Raw genomic sequence first — 14,836 nt, 5'->3', positions numbered from 1 at the left:
GGCAAAGGGGCCGGGGGTTTGGCCACCATGGTACAGAGCAGCCTGACCCTTTCCCAAACCAGACCACCCCCTCTCACCCACTGAGCCTCGGTTCCCCTCACAGGTGGTGGCCGTGGACCCTGACCTGGCTGAGAACGGGTCTCTGGTGTACAGCATTTACCCTCCCAACAAGTTCTACAGCATCAACAGCACCACGGGCAAGATCCGAACCACCAACGTGATGCTAGACCGCGAGAACCCTGACCCCGAGGAGGCCGAGCTCATGCGCAAAATCATCATCTCCGTCACTGACTGTAAGGGCCCCTCTCATCCCCTCGCCCTGACCTGCCACAGGCAAAGGTGCCCCACACCGAGAGGTCACTGGGCCTCCTTACCCTGAACATAGTTAGTGTAGGTATTGGGGGGCTCTCCTTCTAGATTCTTCATTCACCCAGGTGAGCCCAGGACATAGCAGGCGAGGCATTCAGGGATGAGGGGATGGGCCCTGGGTCTCTACCTGCTTAGGTTTATCAAGGAGCCACCTTTGACTTCCCTTCTCAAGGAACCACTTGGAAATGAGGAAGGAATGAGACAGTTAGGTGGTAGAGTGAAGGAGCACCAGCCCTCAAATCAGGAAGCTCTGAGACATTTAACACTTCCTGGCTGTGTGACCCTGGGCAAGTCACTTAACCCCAAATGCTTCAGGGGGAAAAGGAGGGAAGGAAGAGAACAAGCATTTATTAAGCACTTACTATATACTATATAAAGAGCTAGCGCTTTACAAATATTACCTCACTGATCCTCACAACCACCCTGAGAGGTAGATATTGTTAATATTCCCATTTTACAAGCTTACCCAGGGTCACATAGCCAGTGAGTGCCTCGGGCCGGATTTGAACTCAAGTCTTCTGCGGCACTTAATGGTTTCTTTCTTTCTCCTTCCCCCGTCTCTGTTTCCTCCTCTCCTTTCTGGATTCCCTGTAGGCGGCAGACCCCCCCTGAGAGCCACCAGCAGCGCCACAGTCTTTGTGAACCTATTGGACCTGAATGACAATGACCCCACCTTCCAGAACCTGCCCGCCATCGCCGAGGTGCTGGAAGGTACCCTTGCTGGGACCTCTGTCTACCACGTGAGTTCCTAAAAAGAATTCTAGTTTCTAGAACAAGTCCTCCCCCCTTGGAGCTTCCTCTCATGGTCTTTCCCTCTCTCAGCCTGTCATGAGCTGTCTCTCTGTCCACAACAAGTGGGGATCAAGGCTCCAGCCCTGTGCTCCAGGGGGAATAGCGGGCATGTGAGGTCCAGTCCCTGTTCTCACGGGGCCCACGCTCAAGTTGGGCAGAAAAGAACAGGAGACAAAAAGTGACTTTAGGTAGGGTTTGACCTGAACGGCCTCCAAAGCTGCTCCTGCTCCTCAGGGAGCTTAGAGTCCTGTGGAAGAGCAGCCAAAGAATGGAAATGAGTGCAAAGTTAATAGGCAGAAGCCAAGGACTCGGAGCTCAGTTGGCTGAAATGTGCAGGAATTTGAGCAAACGAAATATTCTGACTCCCTGGGCATTCATCAGAAATCCTTGCTTTAGTAGAAGTGGGTGCAAATCATTTCCAAATGTCCTTTCTTACTTCCCTTTCAACATTCAGGAAAAAAAACATGTATTTTTAAATAGGATTTGTCTCATGAAAAGGCTAGAAAAGGTGCTTCTGCCCTAGACTGGACATGAGAGCACTGGGGACAGCCAGGAGCTGCCCGAGATGAGACTGGGGGCAGCTGCCAAACAGGACCCGAACAATGCACCTTAAAAATTGGACACTGGGCATTCAGAAAAAGACATAGACCAGCAGAACAGTATTGAAACTGCCAAGTTTGAACTTAATATATACTTTAAATAATAATCACTAGGATCTATATAGCACTGTACATGTATCTTATTAATACTGAGAGGCGGACAGTGTTATTCTCCCCATTTCACAGATGAGGAGACCGAGCCTTGCTCAGATCACATGGCTAGTAAATATCTCAGGCAAAATTCACACTCAGGTCTTCTTGATTCCAAGTCCAGAATTCTATCCACCACATAACCCAGCTGTCTCTAGGTTTAAAAAAATAGTTGTATAAAAGAGAAATTTTTGTTTTCCTATACAATCTTCTTTTTCTTTACTCCTTTAGATATGGAAATCCTGATGTTTGTCAAGTCCATAATTATAATAAAAAAGGAAGATGTTGTTAAAATTTTTCTAAAATAGAAAATTGCCCTCCCCTGCCCCGTGTTATGGTATGAGCCTTCAAAGTAACTTGGAACCTGCAGTTTGGCTAACTTCATCCCTTAAAAACATGTAGTATTTCACTGGATGCCTCTGCCTCCACTAACACAGATTGCAGTCCTTAGTAGCAGTCTGTGGCTAAAAGAGCCTCCCCGACACCGGTTTGCTCCCAGACCACTTTTAGAGTATCACCAGCTCAGGAGAAGCATGTAAACAGGGCTCTGTCCCCAGTCTCTATGCCTTTTTCCTGGAATAAACTCCTCTCCCCTCAGGTTCTCCTTTAGGTTCTGTCCGGGTATCTGTCCCATAAGACACCTTTCCCAACATCTCCCCCACTCCATCATCTCCACTCCCAAGTTCTTGATGCTCTCTTTCTCCTCAAGGTGTCCTACCTCCCACAGAAAGCTAAATATCACTTGAATCGACCCAAATTGAATTGCAACACAAAATAGGTACCTTGGAGATAGGAAATACATGACCTCGACAAGATGTGCATTTTTAAGTGCTCCATTTTGCCCCCTTTTTATTGAGTCTGGGGGCTTCCTCTCTCTAATCCCCACTCTATTAGCAGGCAATCTCCAGCCGCATGTCAGTGATACTCAAACTAAAGAAAGCCCCAGAGAGAGTGGATCTGGGAATTAAAGGGTAATGTTGCTTCTTTCCTGCTGGAGTCCGTTTGCTTGGCTGGAGTTGGGTCTAAATCAGGGAATAGTAAGAGCCAGGAGTCAAGATTGGGAAGGAAGCAAAGTCTTCATCTGAGTAAAGATGGAACGGGCAGAAAATCCAGAGGAAGTATTAATGACCTCTGAATGCGAGAGGCCCTGATCCAGGGAACCATACTCTTTTTTTAATTAAAGCTTTTTATTTTCAAAATATATACATAGATAATTTTCAACATTCACCCGTACAAAATCTTGTGTTCTAAATTTTTCCCTCCCTTTTCCCTAGACAGCAAGTAATGCAATATATGTTAAACGTGTGCAATTCCTCTATACATAGCTCCACAAATATCATGTTGCACAAGAAAAATCAGATCAAAAAGGGAAAAGATGAGAAAGAAAACAAAATGCAATGAAACAACAGGAAAAAGAGTGAAAATGCTATGTTGTGATGCACACTCAGTCCCCACTGTCCTTTCTCTGGCTCGCTTCATCACAAGAGCCTTGGAACTACCCTGAATCATCTCATTGTTGGGGAGAGCCATGGCCATCAGAACTGATTGTCCTATAGTCTTGCTGTTGCCGGGTACAATGATCTCCTGGGAGCCACGCTCTCACCACTGATGTCCGACCATTCTTTCACCAGGTTGTAGCCATTGACCTGGACGAAGGCTTGAACGGGCTGGTGACGTACCGCATGCAGGTGGGGATGCCCCGCATGGACTTTGTGATCAACAGCAGCAGCGGCGTGGTGACCACCACCACGGAGCTGGATCGCGAGCGCATTGCGGAGTACTACCTCCGGGTCGTGGCCAGTGACGCCGGGACCCCCACAAAGAGCTCCACCAGCACGCTCACCATCCGAGGTGAGTCAGGGCATCTCCGCCGGCCAGACTGGAATGGGGCCAAGGCTTTGGGAGCTGTACCGTTCCCAGGATCCTCTGAGACCATCCCTAGGGGACTAGTCCACTGTCAGAGTCTTAGGTCAGTTCCCACACCTAAAAAAAGTCAAAGAGAGAAATTTCCCCCAAGCCTGTAAGCCCATGGTTCATGGTCCCTCATCCGAGCCTCCTGTGGTGAGTTTGATAAGAGAATCCCTAAGACCATTTCTACCCCAAAGAAAAAACATGTGGTAGACAAAGCACTTTAAAGGAGGCTTATGGGGAGTTCTGCTGGGTTCTTAAAGATGCTTTGCAGATAATCTGTAACTCAAAGAAATTAAAAGCTAGGCTCTCCTACTAGAGATGCTTCAGTGAGCCCCAGAAAGGGTCCCAGGATTGTTGGCATTGAGAAGGAGAGCTCTGTTTGACCTTGGGTCTATCATCCAACTGCTCTGTAATTTAGAATTGTCTTCTGTAAAGTGTGATCTGTGAGCTTTTTGTGTTGAATCAGGGTCCGCCATCCTTCAGCATGCCCACATCCCCTGTCACTATCCAGCTGGACCTCCAGGAGCATTCCATCAGCCAACATCAATGAAAAAAACAATTCAAATGCTCCTGGTTGGCCCGATGCTGATGGGCCATTCAGCCAGATGGTGACTTTGGTAGGAAGATAGAGTGGGAATTGTCTTTCCTTGTGTTTGTGTGTTCCCATGAATATTTCTGAGGCCTCACAGTACGAAATTCCTAGAGAAAGCCAGGTTGTATGAAAATAATCTCTTTTATTTCATTTTGTATTCCTTTTCTATTTTTCTTTTTTTCTTAATCTGTTTTTTAAATAATTTTTTTTTTAAAAAGAAAGCTGTGTGATAAAACTGGTTCCTGTTTTCTCTCTGGGTCTTTTCTGCAGTACTGGATGTGAACGATGAGACCCCTACCTTCTTCCCAGCCGTGTACAACGTCTCCCTGCTGGAGGACATCCCCCGGGATTTCCGGGTGGTCTGGCTGAACTGCACAGACAATGATGTGGGACTCAATGCCGAGCTCAGTTACTTTATCACAGGTTCGGGCTCCCTCTCGTTAGTTCCTCTGCCTTCCAACCCCTCCTCCCCTTTGTGCCCCGCTTTGAATGGGAATACAACCCCTGCCTTTGAGGGACTAGATAATGTCTAGAGAATTTAGGAGAGGGGAAAACTTTCCAATCAGACATCTCCCCCTCTCTCTGGTTTTGTAACTGCTGTTACAACTATACAATTGTTTTACTTGGGACTTATATACAGACACACGCACATATACATATACATGTGTATACATAATATTTGTGTGCAATAAATTGTGTACACATGTTTATACAAACATGAACATATGCATGTACACTAAATAAGCATAATATATAATAATATGATAGTGGGGATACACATACATGTGCATATGTCATATATAAACTGCTTGTTTATAATAACAGATGTCAATATGAATCTTGATCTCTCCTGGTGCTTCTCAAAGGAGTCATTCTTGCCTAACTCACTGGTACCTCTCTGGCCTGAAACCGACTCTCTTTGGGTTCTTTCAGACCTTGCTTGGGCAGGGAAGGAGTCTGAGATAGTCTCAATCGGAGGAACAAGTTGAAAAGATCTGGTTCAAAATTCTCCCTCTGCTCCTTACCCACTGGGACCGTGTGATTCTGGATAACTCATTTAATTCCTCAGTGTTCTAGACAGTTCTAAATCTATTAAGTTGCAAAGAAAGTTCCGCCTTCCATTAGTAAATGGAGTTTCTAGAGCCCTCTGCTCAAAGCATAAGTCATTTCAGATATAGGGGTTTGCAAACCTCAAAATATCTGAGGTGCTTAACCTTTTTAGGGTTATGGAAACTTTGGGCAACATCTGATAAAGTCTGCAGACCCTTTCCAGAATAATGTTTTTAAATGTATAAAATAAAACATAAAATGACAAAGGAAACAATTATATTGAAATAGTTATCAAAACTTTTTTTTAAATCTCTTCTCTCTTCCTTCTCCTTCTTCTCTTCTCTCTTCCTTCTCCTTCTTCTCTTCCTCTTCTTCATTTTCTCCTCTTCTTCCTTCTCTTCCTTCTCCTTCTCCCCTTCCCTTCCTCCTTTTCCCTTTACCCCCCTCTGTTGCCTAGTTTTAGTGTCAGCATCTCAAGAAGAAGAGAATGAGTAGATCCTGAGGTTATGATTATTTGTTAAGTACCTACTATGTGTCGGGTGCCATACTAAGCATTGGGGCTATAGTTCCAAACAGTCCTGCACTCACTGTCTTGGGGAGACCAAGGTACACACCAACGACCATATGCAAAATACTTGCAAAGTGAATAGGGGGTAACTTGAAGGGCAGGAGATGCACTAGCAGCTGGGGAAAGGATCAGAGGAGAAGGAGGGGGCTTTGAGGAAAGTCAGGGTTGTAGGAGCGGGAGTGACCAGGTGTGCACTCTAGGCCTTGGGGACAGAGCCTGTGCAAGGAAAGGCAGGGACACGGGAGATAAAATGTTATGTCTGAGGAGAGATAAGGAGGTCACTTTGACCAGCCCAGACTGTGGATGAAGGGAAGTCGTGTCTGGGAAAGTGGCTTCTGAGGAGATAAAGTGCCAGAAAGAGTTTCATTTGATTACTTAGTTTGGGTGACTGTGTGGAGAGAGGATTGGAGTGGGGAGAAGCTGGTGGCTGGGTGGCCAATTAGCAGACTATTGTAATGGGCCGGAGAGAAGAGCTGAAGGCTGAAATTAGAATGGTGACTGTGTGAGGGGAGGGGAGGGATTGGAGACGGTTGTTTGAGAGGCAGCATCGAACAGCATTTGAGTGCATAAAGCCAGTGCGCTCTGAAGGCAGCAGCCGGAGTGATGGCTGAAAAGGGGGTGGAAACCTTACCATATTTATCAAGTAGCTGAATGACACAGAGCCAGGAGGGGCGGCTGCCACGTTGGCCGACAGAATCGGGATCCAAAATTAGGACAGAATTAGGAGCCAAGAACATCTCAACAGAACAGGATGATGGGTCTCTTCTAAATAAGATGAGATTTAATAGGGATAAATATAGGACGTTTTGGGGCTCAAAAAGTCACCCTTCAGAAATTCAGAATGGGGAAGATACGGCTAGACGACAGTTCAGGTGAGAAGGGCCCCAGAGGGGTTTAGTGAAATGTAACTCAATGTGAGTCAATAGGTTGACATGGCAACTCAAAAAGCTAACCCATTTTGGGCTGCGTTGAGAAAGGAATGATGTTCCCGGTGAGAGACGTGCCGGTCCCACTGTACTCTGCCCCAGTTAGGACGTACCAAACTTGCCATACTTTCAGAACGGAGGGGTCAGGCGTGATGGTGAAGAACCTCAAGATCAGACCTTAAGATTGAGTAAAGCCGTCTGGAAAAGAGATCCCCGGGGGGAGACCCATTCATTAGCTGTCTTAAGCTATCTGAATGGATGTCAAATAGAACACAGAGTAGACTTGCTCTGCGTGACCCAAGAGGGAAGAAGGAGGCCCGATGGCTGGAAGCTGTAGACTTGTAGTTGGTTCCAGCTCAGGAAAAGGAGAAACTTGCTAACAGTGAATATCCTCCCATAGTGAAACAGACTGCTTCGGGAGGTGAGGGGATTTCCCCTCATTAGAAATCTTCAAGCAAAAACTGGAGGACTGAAATGGCACTTGTTCCTCAGGGTCTTTTTGATCTATGAAAGGTCCCTGACAAATTCTTACCCATCTCTCCAGGTCCAGCTGAGTCCTGCCTTAGCATAATGTTTCCCACTATTTTTTAAAGTCCATGAACTAGTCTACACATGGGGAAGGGGAATTATGAAACCCATCCTTCACTTATAATCTGGCCCGGTCCAACTAACCTTGACATTTATATAGACATTTATGCATCCCCTGTGTCCCAGGGGCATATGCCCACATGTCCACCTTCCTCAGTCTTCCTCTCCACAGGCACTACCTTTTCTGCCCCCACGCCATAGACTGGAGCAGCTAGAGGAGCTAGCCTCAATAAAATGGCAAAGTTTGCTTTCACTTCCCCCAGCCTCTCTTTTCTTCAGCCTTCCCATCGCGGGATGATGCATCTTTCCCCCCTTCCAAGTGCCCGCCATCTTGTGTACTTTGATAAACTTGCTCTCAGAAAGTTATAGACCTGTACCTATTCATTTCAATTTAATTCATCAAGAACTTATGTTCATTGACCACTTGGTGCATGGTATGACTGTGGTGGGATAGAAAGATGGGAAATGATGCAGCCCCTGTCCTCTGGAAGTGTATGATCTGCTAAAGGAAATGATCCAAGGTAGGACAAAAACCAGTCAGCAAGCATTTATTAAGCACCTACTGTGTGCTGAGCATAGTGTAAAGCTCCAGGGGTGCAAAAAAAGTGGAAGACAGCCCCTCTCTCAAAGAGCTTATAGTCTAGGAGAGAGCCAGAGTTGTGTAGGAAAATTTGAGGAGGGGAGATATTACGCTGTAGTATGAATGAGTCGTTCTTCCAGGAATCATCACGTAGGTGATTGCCTACTTCGCTCATGCATAAGGCTGCTCCAATGACGTCAGATAATATGACGTTGTGATTAAAAATGCACCATAATTGGATGCTCATCGATGCAATGGCCGATTGGAGCCCAGAGACTCCAGCTCTAGCAGTTCCTGAATCTGGGTCTCCGTGGTAGCCCCAAAGTGTCCCAGCGCTCATTGGGAGGAGCAGGGGACTACCTGACCCTGTAGAGCTCTTCTAGCCCGGTTGTATCATACCAGGAATGGGTGAAAAATACTCCCCGATGGATCCAGAGATGCTCTGGAAAGATGCTTGCAAAAACTGGTGCTTTGGCGCCCTCTGCTGCCCAGCATCCCGCTCGCTGCCCGCCCCTTGACCAAGTCTTCATCCCAATGGGATGGACACGGCTTAAAGATCATCGCTTCCATCCCCTCATTTTTACAGAGCAGGAAACTGAGGCTCCAGGAGGGGAAAGAAGTGGCCATCAGTGCAGGAGGTAGCGGAGCCATTGTGGAAAGCAAGGAGCCGGAGGCAAGAGCCCTCTCTGAGAACGTCTCCTCCCTTTCTCTGCCTTGACCACGGGTTTGATCCCCACAGTGCAGGTGGTAGCCTTTTGGGCTTTTTTCTCATTGATCAACAGGCCTCTGCTGTTTCTGGGGATGCCTCCTGAGCCCATTCTTGGCCCCCACTCCCTGCACTGGATCACACCCTCTTCCCACGCCCCCATTCATTCCTGCTACTCAGCCCTGCTTCTCAGGGGCATTTAATGTGCTTTTGATTGAACAATGCAGCCTTATGAATCATCAGGAGATGGGAAGGGCGCTGGCACAGGACTGGGAGGATCTTCCAGCTGTCAGTTCGTACTGGGCTGCTCTCCTTTCCTCGATCATGGTGGACATTCGTGGTCAGCGTCCCCCAAGCCCAAGATGCATTCTCTCCACATTTTAAGCTGTGAAATTCTCTTTTTTCTAGTCCTATTTTCTGGGTACATTAATAAGTATTATTCTAATCATCCATACCCGAGCTCCCTCTCCAAGTCACTCACAATTTGCTCTTTGCCCTCTGGTATATTCGTCACGTTTTGTTCTTGTAACATTTGTGCATTTGCCTTATCTCCCTTCTTGACTATAAGCTCTTCAAGGGCAGGAACTATGTTGTTTTCATCTTTGTTATCTCCATAGAACCCTCTCTGTTGTTGTTCAGTCATTTCAGTCAATTCTTAGGGACTCCCTTCAGGGTTTTCCTGGCAAAGATACTGGAGTGGTTTGCCATTTCCTTCTGCAGCTCGTTTCACAGTTAAATGGGAAAACAGTTAAATGGTTTGCTCTGAGGTCAAATTTGAACTCAAATCCTCCTGATTCCAAAACCAGCATTCTATCCACTGAGTCACCTAGCTGCCCAGATACCTAATCAATTTTAGTTGTCATTAAATTGAATTAACCCAAAGACCTGAGTTCTAGTTCTGCCTCACCATAAAGTTTCCTGCTAGTCCTTTCAACTTTCTAGGTCTGCTTCGTCAGGTATAAAGAAAAAAACAGACTTGGCCATTTCTAAAGACCCTTCCCAGTTCCAAAAATATGTTGCACATTCTATGATCCTTCCTTCATTGATATGCTATGTTCTGAGTTTTAGTTTTTCTGTCTCTATTAATCTATTATTCTAATATTTCAGCCACAATACAAATCTCAAGAATCACATGGCTCACTCTTAACTTCTGGATAAAATTCATATTTTTTAGCTCAACTATTTATACTATCTCCTTAGCCTACTTTTTTAGATTTATTTCACATTTCTTTCCATTCACCATATGCTCCAACCAAACAAGCTTACTTGCTCTGAACTCAGCATTGCATCTCCCACTTTGAAAGAAGTTATACCCCATTCCTGGAATGTTCCCCTTACTCATCTCTATTAGAACCCTTATCTTTCTCAAAGCTCATGGGAAATCTTTCCAGCTCCCCTAAAGTGTTAGGACTCTCTCATCATTCAAATAATCTTATATTTACTTATCCATGTGAAAGTATCCCCCAAATAGAGTATAAACTCCCTGAAGACAGAGGCTATTTTTCCTCCTGTTTTTGTGACTCCTGCACTCAATTCAATTCATGCTTGCAGCCATGTTCGTTGACATTTGAGCTTACCCCCTCTGCCAAATTATGCATCTAACCCAGCCATGTGAGCCACATCCTGAAGGAGCTCTGCTCTGGAGACTGACTGAAGGACTAGCCTCTCTTCATACTCCCATGGCACTTGACCAAGTGTTCTCCCAAGTGTCATCCTAGAACCCCTACAGCCCCTGCTGATAGTGAATGTGTCCTGAGATCCTACTCAGACATGGGGTCACATTATCTTTCCTGTACTTTCCAAAGAGTCCATGAAGAGATTGGAGGGAGGTAAAGAAAAAAGCACGTCTTTATCTTCACTAACATTTGGTTTCCTTTGTAATCCTCTGTAATTTATTTTTGTGCATTTACGTCATTATTCTGAAATGCAGTTCATAAGCTTAATTCCAGACTGCCCAAGAGTTTCAGGACACAGAAATGATAAAGAAAGTCCATCCTCAAGAAAGTATTTCTCTCCATGACTTTTGGTAAGCTCTTTCCTGCTGTGTCTCTGCAATGCCTTTTCCTCTTTTACCTGCAGGAGGAAACATAGATGGTAAATTCAGAATTGGCTATCGAGATGGTGTAGTCAGGACGGTGGTGAACTTGGATCGAGAGACCACAGCGGCGTACACCCTGATCGTGGAGGCTATTGGTATGCATCCCAGTCCCTCTCAGATAGTTCAGGCAAGGAAGCTTTTCCTTTCTAATTGGGTGGAGCCGACATGGGGCATCTTTCCCCGAGATGCAGGGTTGGAACCTCTGCTGTATCTTCCCCATCCCCAATGAGAAAGAGCCAGGAGATCAAGTTGTTGCCCAAAATCCTGTCTGCCCCACATTACCTTCAGATGGATGAATGAATGAAGAATTCCTTAAGTGCTTAGAAATGAGGGTACAAATAGAAGAGTAACACAGACCCTGCCCTCCAGAAGCTTAATGGGGGAGGAGAGGGTTTCAGCTGTGAGTCAGATGGAAACATCCATGGTCCTTGGAGTTCATCAACAAAAAAGATGTTTATGCTTCTTCTTTAATGGAGTTTCCATTGATCCCTTCCTGATGTTGAACCATCTGACAATACGAAGGACTTTGGTGGAGAGAACTTTCTCTTCTGACCCTTCAGAGCAATGGCCAACCTATGTCTCCACAGGAATTGTTTTCCAGGATGATGGCTGCAGGCTTTGAGCTAGGAGCATGGCTTTTGCCAAGCTTTGAGGTTCAGGATCCTAGATTGCCTCCACTGAGGTCTGAGAGGTGATGGAGATAAAAGTGATCATGGTGGTTTAACTACCTGGCACAGTGTGCCTTGATGCTTCAGCTAGACTGGCTGCTGTCCTGTGGGTGATTAACAGCTGATGGGGATAAATTCCCTTTTCCATCTTCAGATGGGATATGAGATCTAACTTCTGTTGCTATAGAGTCATCTGGGAGAATTCAAGAAAGCCTTCTAGGCTGAGAATCTCTAGGTATTCATCCTTCTTCTCCCGAATACCCTTTCCCTCAGAGCCAATCTTCCTCCTTTTATCCCAGTGGAATTTTTATACCCCCCGGAGAGTGACAAGACTGAATTTCCTCCTCAGCAAACCCCAGGAGAGCCCTGTACTCCCCTGCCAAAGACAGTTCTGTGCCTGTACTGGCACTGCCAATGCAGTTCGATGTCAAATTGGAGGCTTCTCACATTGATGTCCACGTGGTAAAATCCACAGTGGTTAGAATGGTGCCCCAGCTTCTTAAACTGTGACTTGTCACCCTATATGGAATCTTGTAACTGAATGTAGGGGTCATGAAATTATGGTTTTTTTATTAGTAAATTTTGATTTGAATACCTATTTTATCATCTAAACCAGGGTCATAAAAATTCTTGGGTGAAAAGTAGTCACAAGTGGAAAAAGTTTAAGCAGCTCTGTCCTAGTGGCCTGGGCAAGCCACAATGATTAATCTAGGACAGGTTATTACCTGGGTGCATGCAACCCCAAATATGGGGCCAGTCTCGTTTGATAGAGAAAAGAAGCAAGACAAGCTGTTAGGAACTGTTAGAGAAAGCCACAGTCCCATCACTGGGCTACGGGCCAGATGGGAGGAGTGATTCTCCCCAGGAAAATGTCTTCGTGCCCAGGGTCTGTCCAAACTCCTTCAAATTCCATTGGCTTCTCCTTCCTCAATATGGATGGAAATGGTTCTTCTGAGCTAACTAACCCTGTAAACCCCGTTATTGTAAATAATACTAATAGTTCTTGATTCTACCCTCCTTTGCCATTCACAAGTTACTTCTTTTAAAACAGAAATATGAAGTGAGTAAATGACATGTGGGAAAGGGAATAAGCCCCGCCCTCAGGCCCACTCTCTCTGAGTTTTCCCTTTGCAGGTTTACAAGCCTTGGGGTGACAGCCCCTCACTTCTCACTGCCAACAGTTTCTTCTGGGCCCCTGGGACTCCTGAACTCCTCAGCTGTCCAATCCTAAAGTAACTGGGGCTAAAGAAAGATGAAAGAATATGGGGAGAGGGGCAAGCAGGACGGCTATCCAAGGTCAGGCTTAGAGGAAGGAAAACCAGGCTTTCAGCACATTCTGCCTTTATTCTGATTTTTCCCCTGAACTACTTTACTCTGGCCTTATCTTGGGGCAGTAGGTTCTTATCCTGGAATCCATCAACTTTTTAAATTATTATTATTATTAATTAGTTAGATGACTGTATCTCAGTGTAACAGGTTTCCTTTATACGCCTATAAATTTTATTTTCTGAAATGATTCTGAGGAGTTTGTAGAATTCACTAGAGTGCCGAAGAGGTTCAGGATGCAAAAAAAAGTTAAAACTCTGATTTTGTGGGATTAAGATGGGGGTCTTTGTACGTGTCCTAGGCTTATTATTAAAAAAAAATAAAAGCAAACTCTCAAAAGAGAGGCTGCTGTGACTCAGCTGCATATACTCGTTCCCTTCCCCCCGGAACACTTATATAGAGTTATCAGCCCCTACCCCCTTCTTTTCCCATGTTTAAAGCCCAAATAGAGCCTGGGGGTGAGAGACAAGAGGAGATATGTCCCATATTCTTTAGGTCAGGTCAAAAAAAGAGAGACACGAGCCAGGAGATCTCTGGTGGGTTCTTAGGGTCCCTTGCAGGAAGAAATGTCTCCACACTCAGCCCCAAGGATGACCAGGTCCCAGAGCCTTTCTGCAGAAGTCCGAGCCCGCCTGACCATGGTGGTGGGGCAGCCTGCCCAGGGAGTGCCCGCCTGACCATGGCATCAGTAAGGGGCAGATGGGTGCAGTGGCGCAGCTGTTCTGACTTTGGGCCTGGGTTTGCATCCTGCCTTGGTCACGGTGGGCAGCCTTTCTGGCTGGTATAATAAGAACATCAGACGAGAGGGTCTTTTAGCTTCCTCCAGCCTTCTGGATGCCGGCTCTCTCCGGTCTGCTTGGTTCCTGGTGCCGAGCCCCTGTTCTCTGTCCTCCCACAGACAACGGCCCGGTAGGGAAGCGGAGGACCGGCACAGCCACCGTGTATGTCACCGTGCTGGATGTCAACGACAACCGGCCCATCTTCTTACAGAGCAGCTACGAAGCCAGCGTCCCCGAGGACATCCCGGAAGGCAGCAGCATTGTGCAGGCAGGTGGCAGGGACCTGGGGCAGGGCTGGAGGCGTAGAGGGGGAGGAAAGGGACAAGACAAGACTCCCCCACAGCACCCGTCCTCCCACATCAGGCTTGTAGAAGAAAAGCCAATGGGGGGGGGGAGAAAAGGGGAGCATGAACACAAGGAATCTGGGGCCACAGGCCAGACTGGCCTCCAGGAAGGCTCAGCTCCCTAGTGCCCGCCTCCCTACTCCCCCCCCAGCACCCACACTGATGTAGTTAAGGCCAGACCCCTCCAGGGGGCACAGGCCCTCCAGGTTGCCCCTCGTCCTCTGCCCTTGGCTCCCCTGCACAGGAAGAGCTGGGAGGGACAGCTTCCCAGCCGAGGGAGGGTAGCTGTAGGAATGTCAGATTTTCCCGGAAGGGAGGAGACAAGAAGGAGGCACGAGCCAGGACTCAGCCGTGGCCCAGAACAGAGATGCTTTCATCCGGGTTTGGCTTTTGCTTTCCTCAAGGGAAGTAAACAGGCTAAGGAAGAAAGGGTCCCTTTGCCAAACTTGTAGGAAGCAGGAGGATCTGAGAGGAGGGAAGGGGAATGGGGGAGGGACATGTATGTGCATCCCATTCACCACCCTCCCAAACCCACACGGATCTGGGGACACATCAGCTGCTGGGGCGGAGGGGAGGAGCAGAAAGAGGAGTTGGGAATGAATGACTGTTTTCAGCCATCGCCCAGGGGACTGTGAAAGCAGGCCAAAAAGCAAAGCCAAAACTAGCTGTTTGAGCCTAGCCTGGGAGGGCTGCTCAGCCCACTCAGCTCAGAGGAGGATCCTGGGGGAAGGGGCTAGTCTGTGCCCAGGAGCAGGGGGTAGGCTTCTCCGGGATCTGGAAACTCCCAAGT

The 14,836-nt window shown here is 46.9% G+C and overlaps 1 protein-coding gene across 1 annotated transcript in view; it reads left to right on the top strand.

Annotated features, from left to right (window-relative positions):
* Positions 1–14,836, top strand: part of CDH23 (cadherin related 23) — a gene marked incomplete in the record, with an annotated part of 580,971 nt that overhangs the window by 444,486 nt on the left and 121,649 nt on the right. Inside the window, 6 exon segments of the mRNA XM_074284882.1 lie at positions 104–293; positions 964–1,109; positions 3,542–3,761; positions 4,684–4,836; positions 10,911–11,024; positions 13,822–13,970. Coding sequence (XP_074140983.1) covers positions 104–293; positions 964–1,109; positions 3,542–3,761; positions 4,684–4,836; positions 10,911–11,024; positions 13,822–13,970 — 972 coding nt within the window.

Source organism: Sminthopsis crassicaudata, chromosome 2 (genome assembly GCF_048593235.1).
Source record: "Sminthopsis crassicaudata isolate SCR6 chromosome 2, ASM4859323v1, whole genome shotgun sequence".
Classification (NCBI taxonomy): Eukaryota; Metazoa; Chordata; class Mammalia; order Dasyuromorphia; family Dasyuridae; genus Sminthopsis; species Sminthopsis crassicaudata.
The sequence above is the reverse complement of the archived record's forward strand: the minus strand, read 5'-3'. Positions and strand labels throughout refer to the sequence as shown.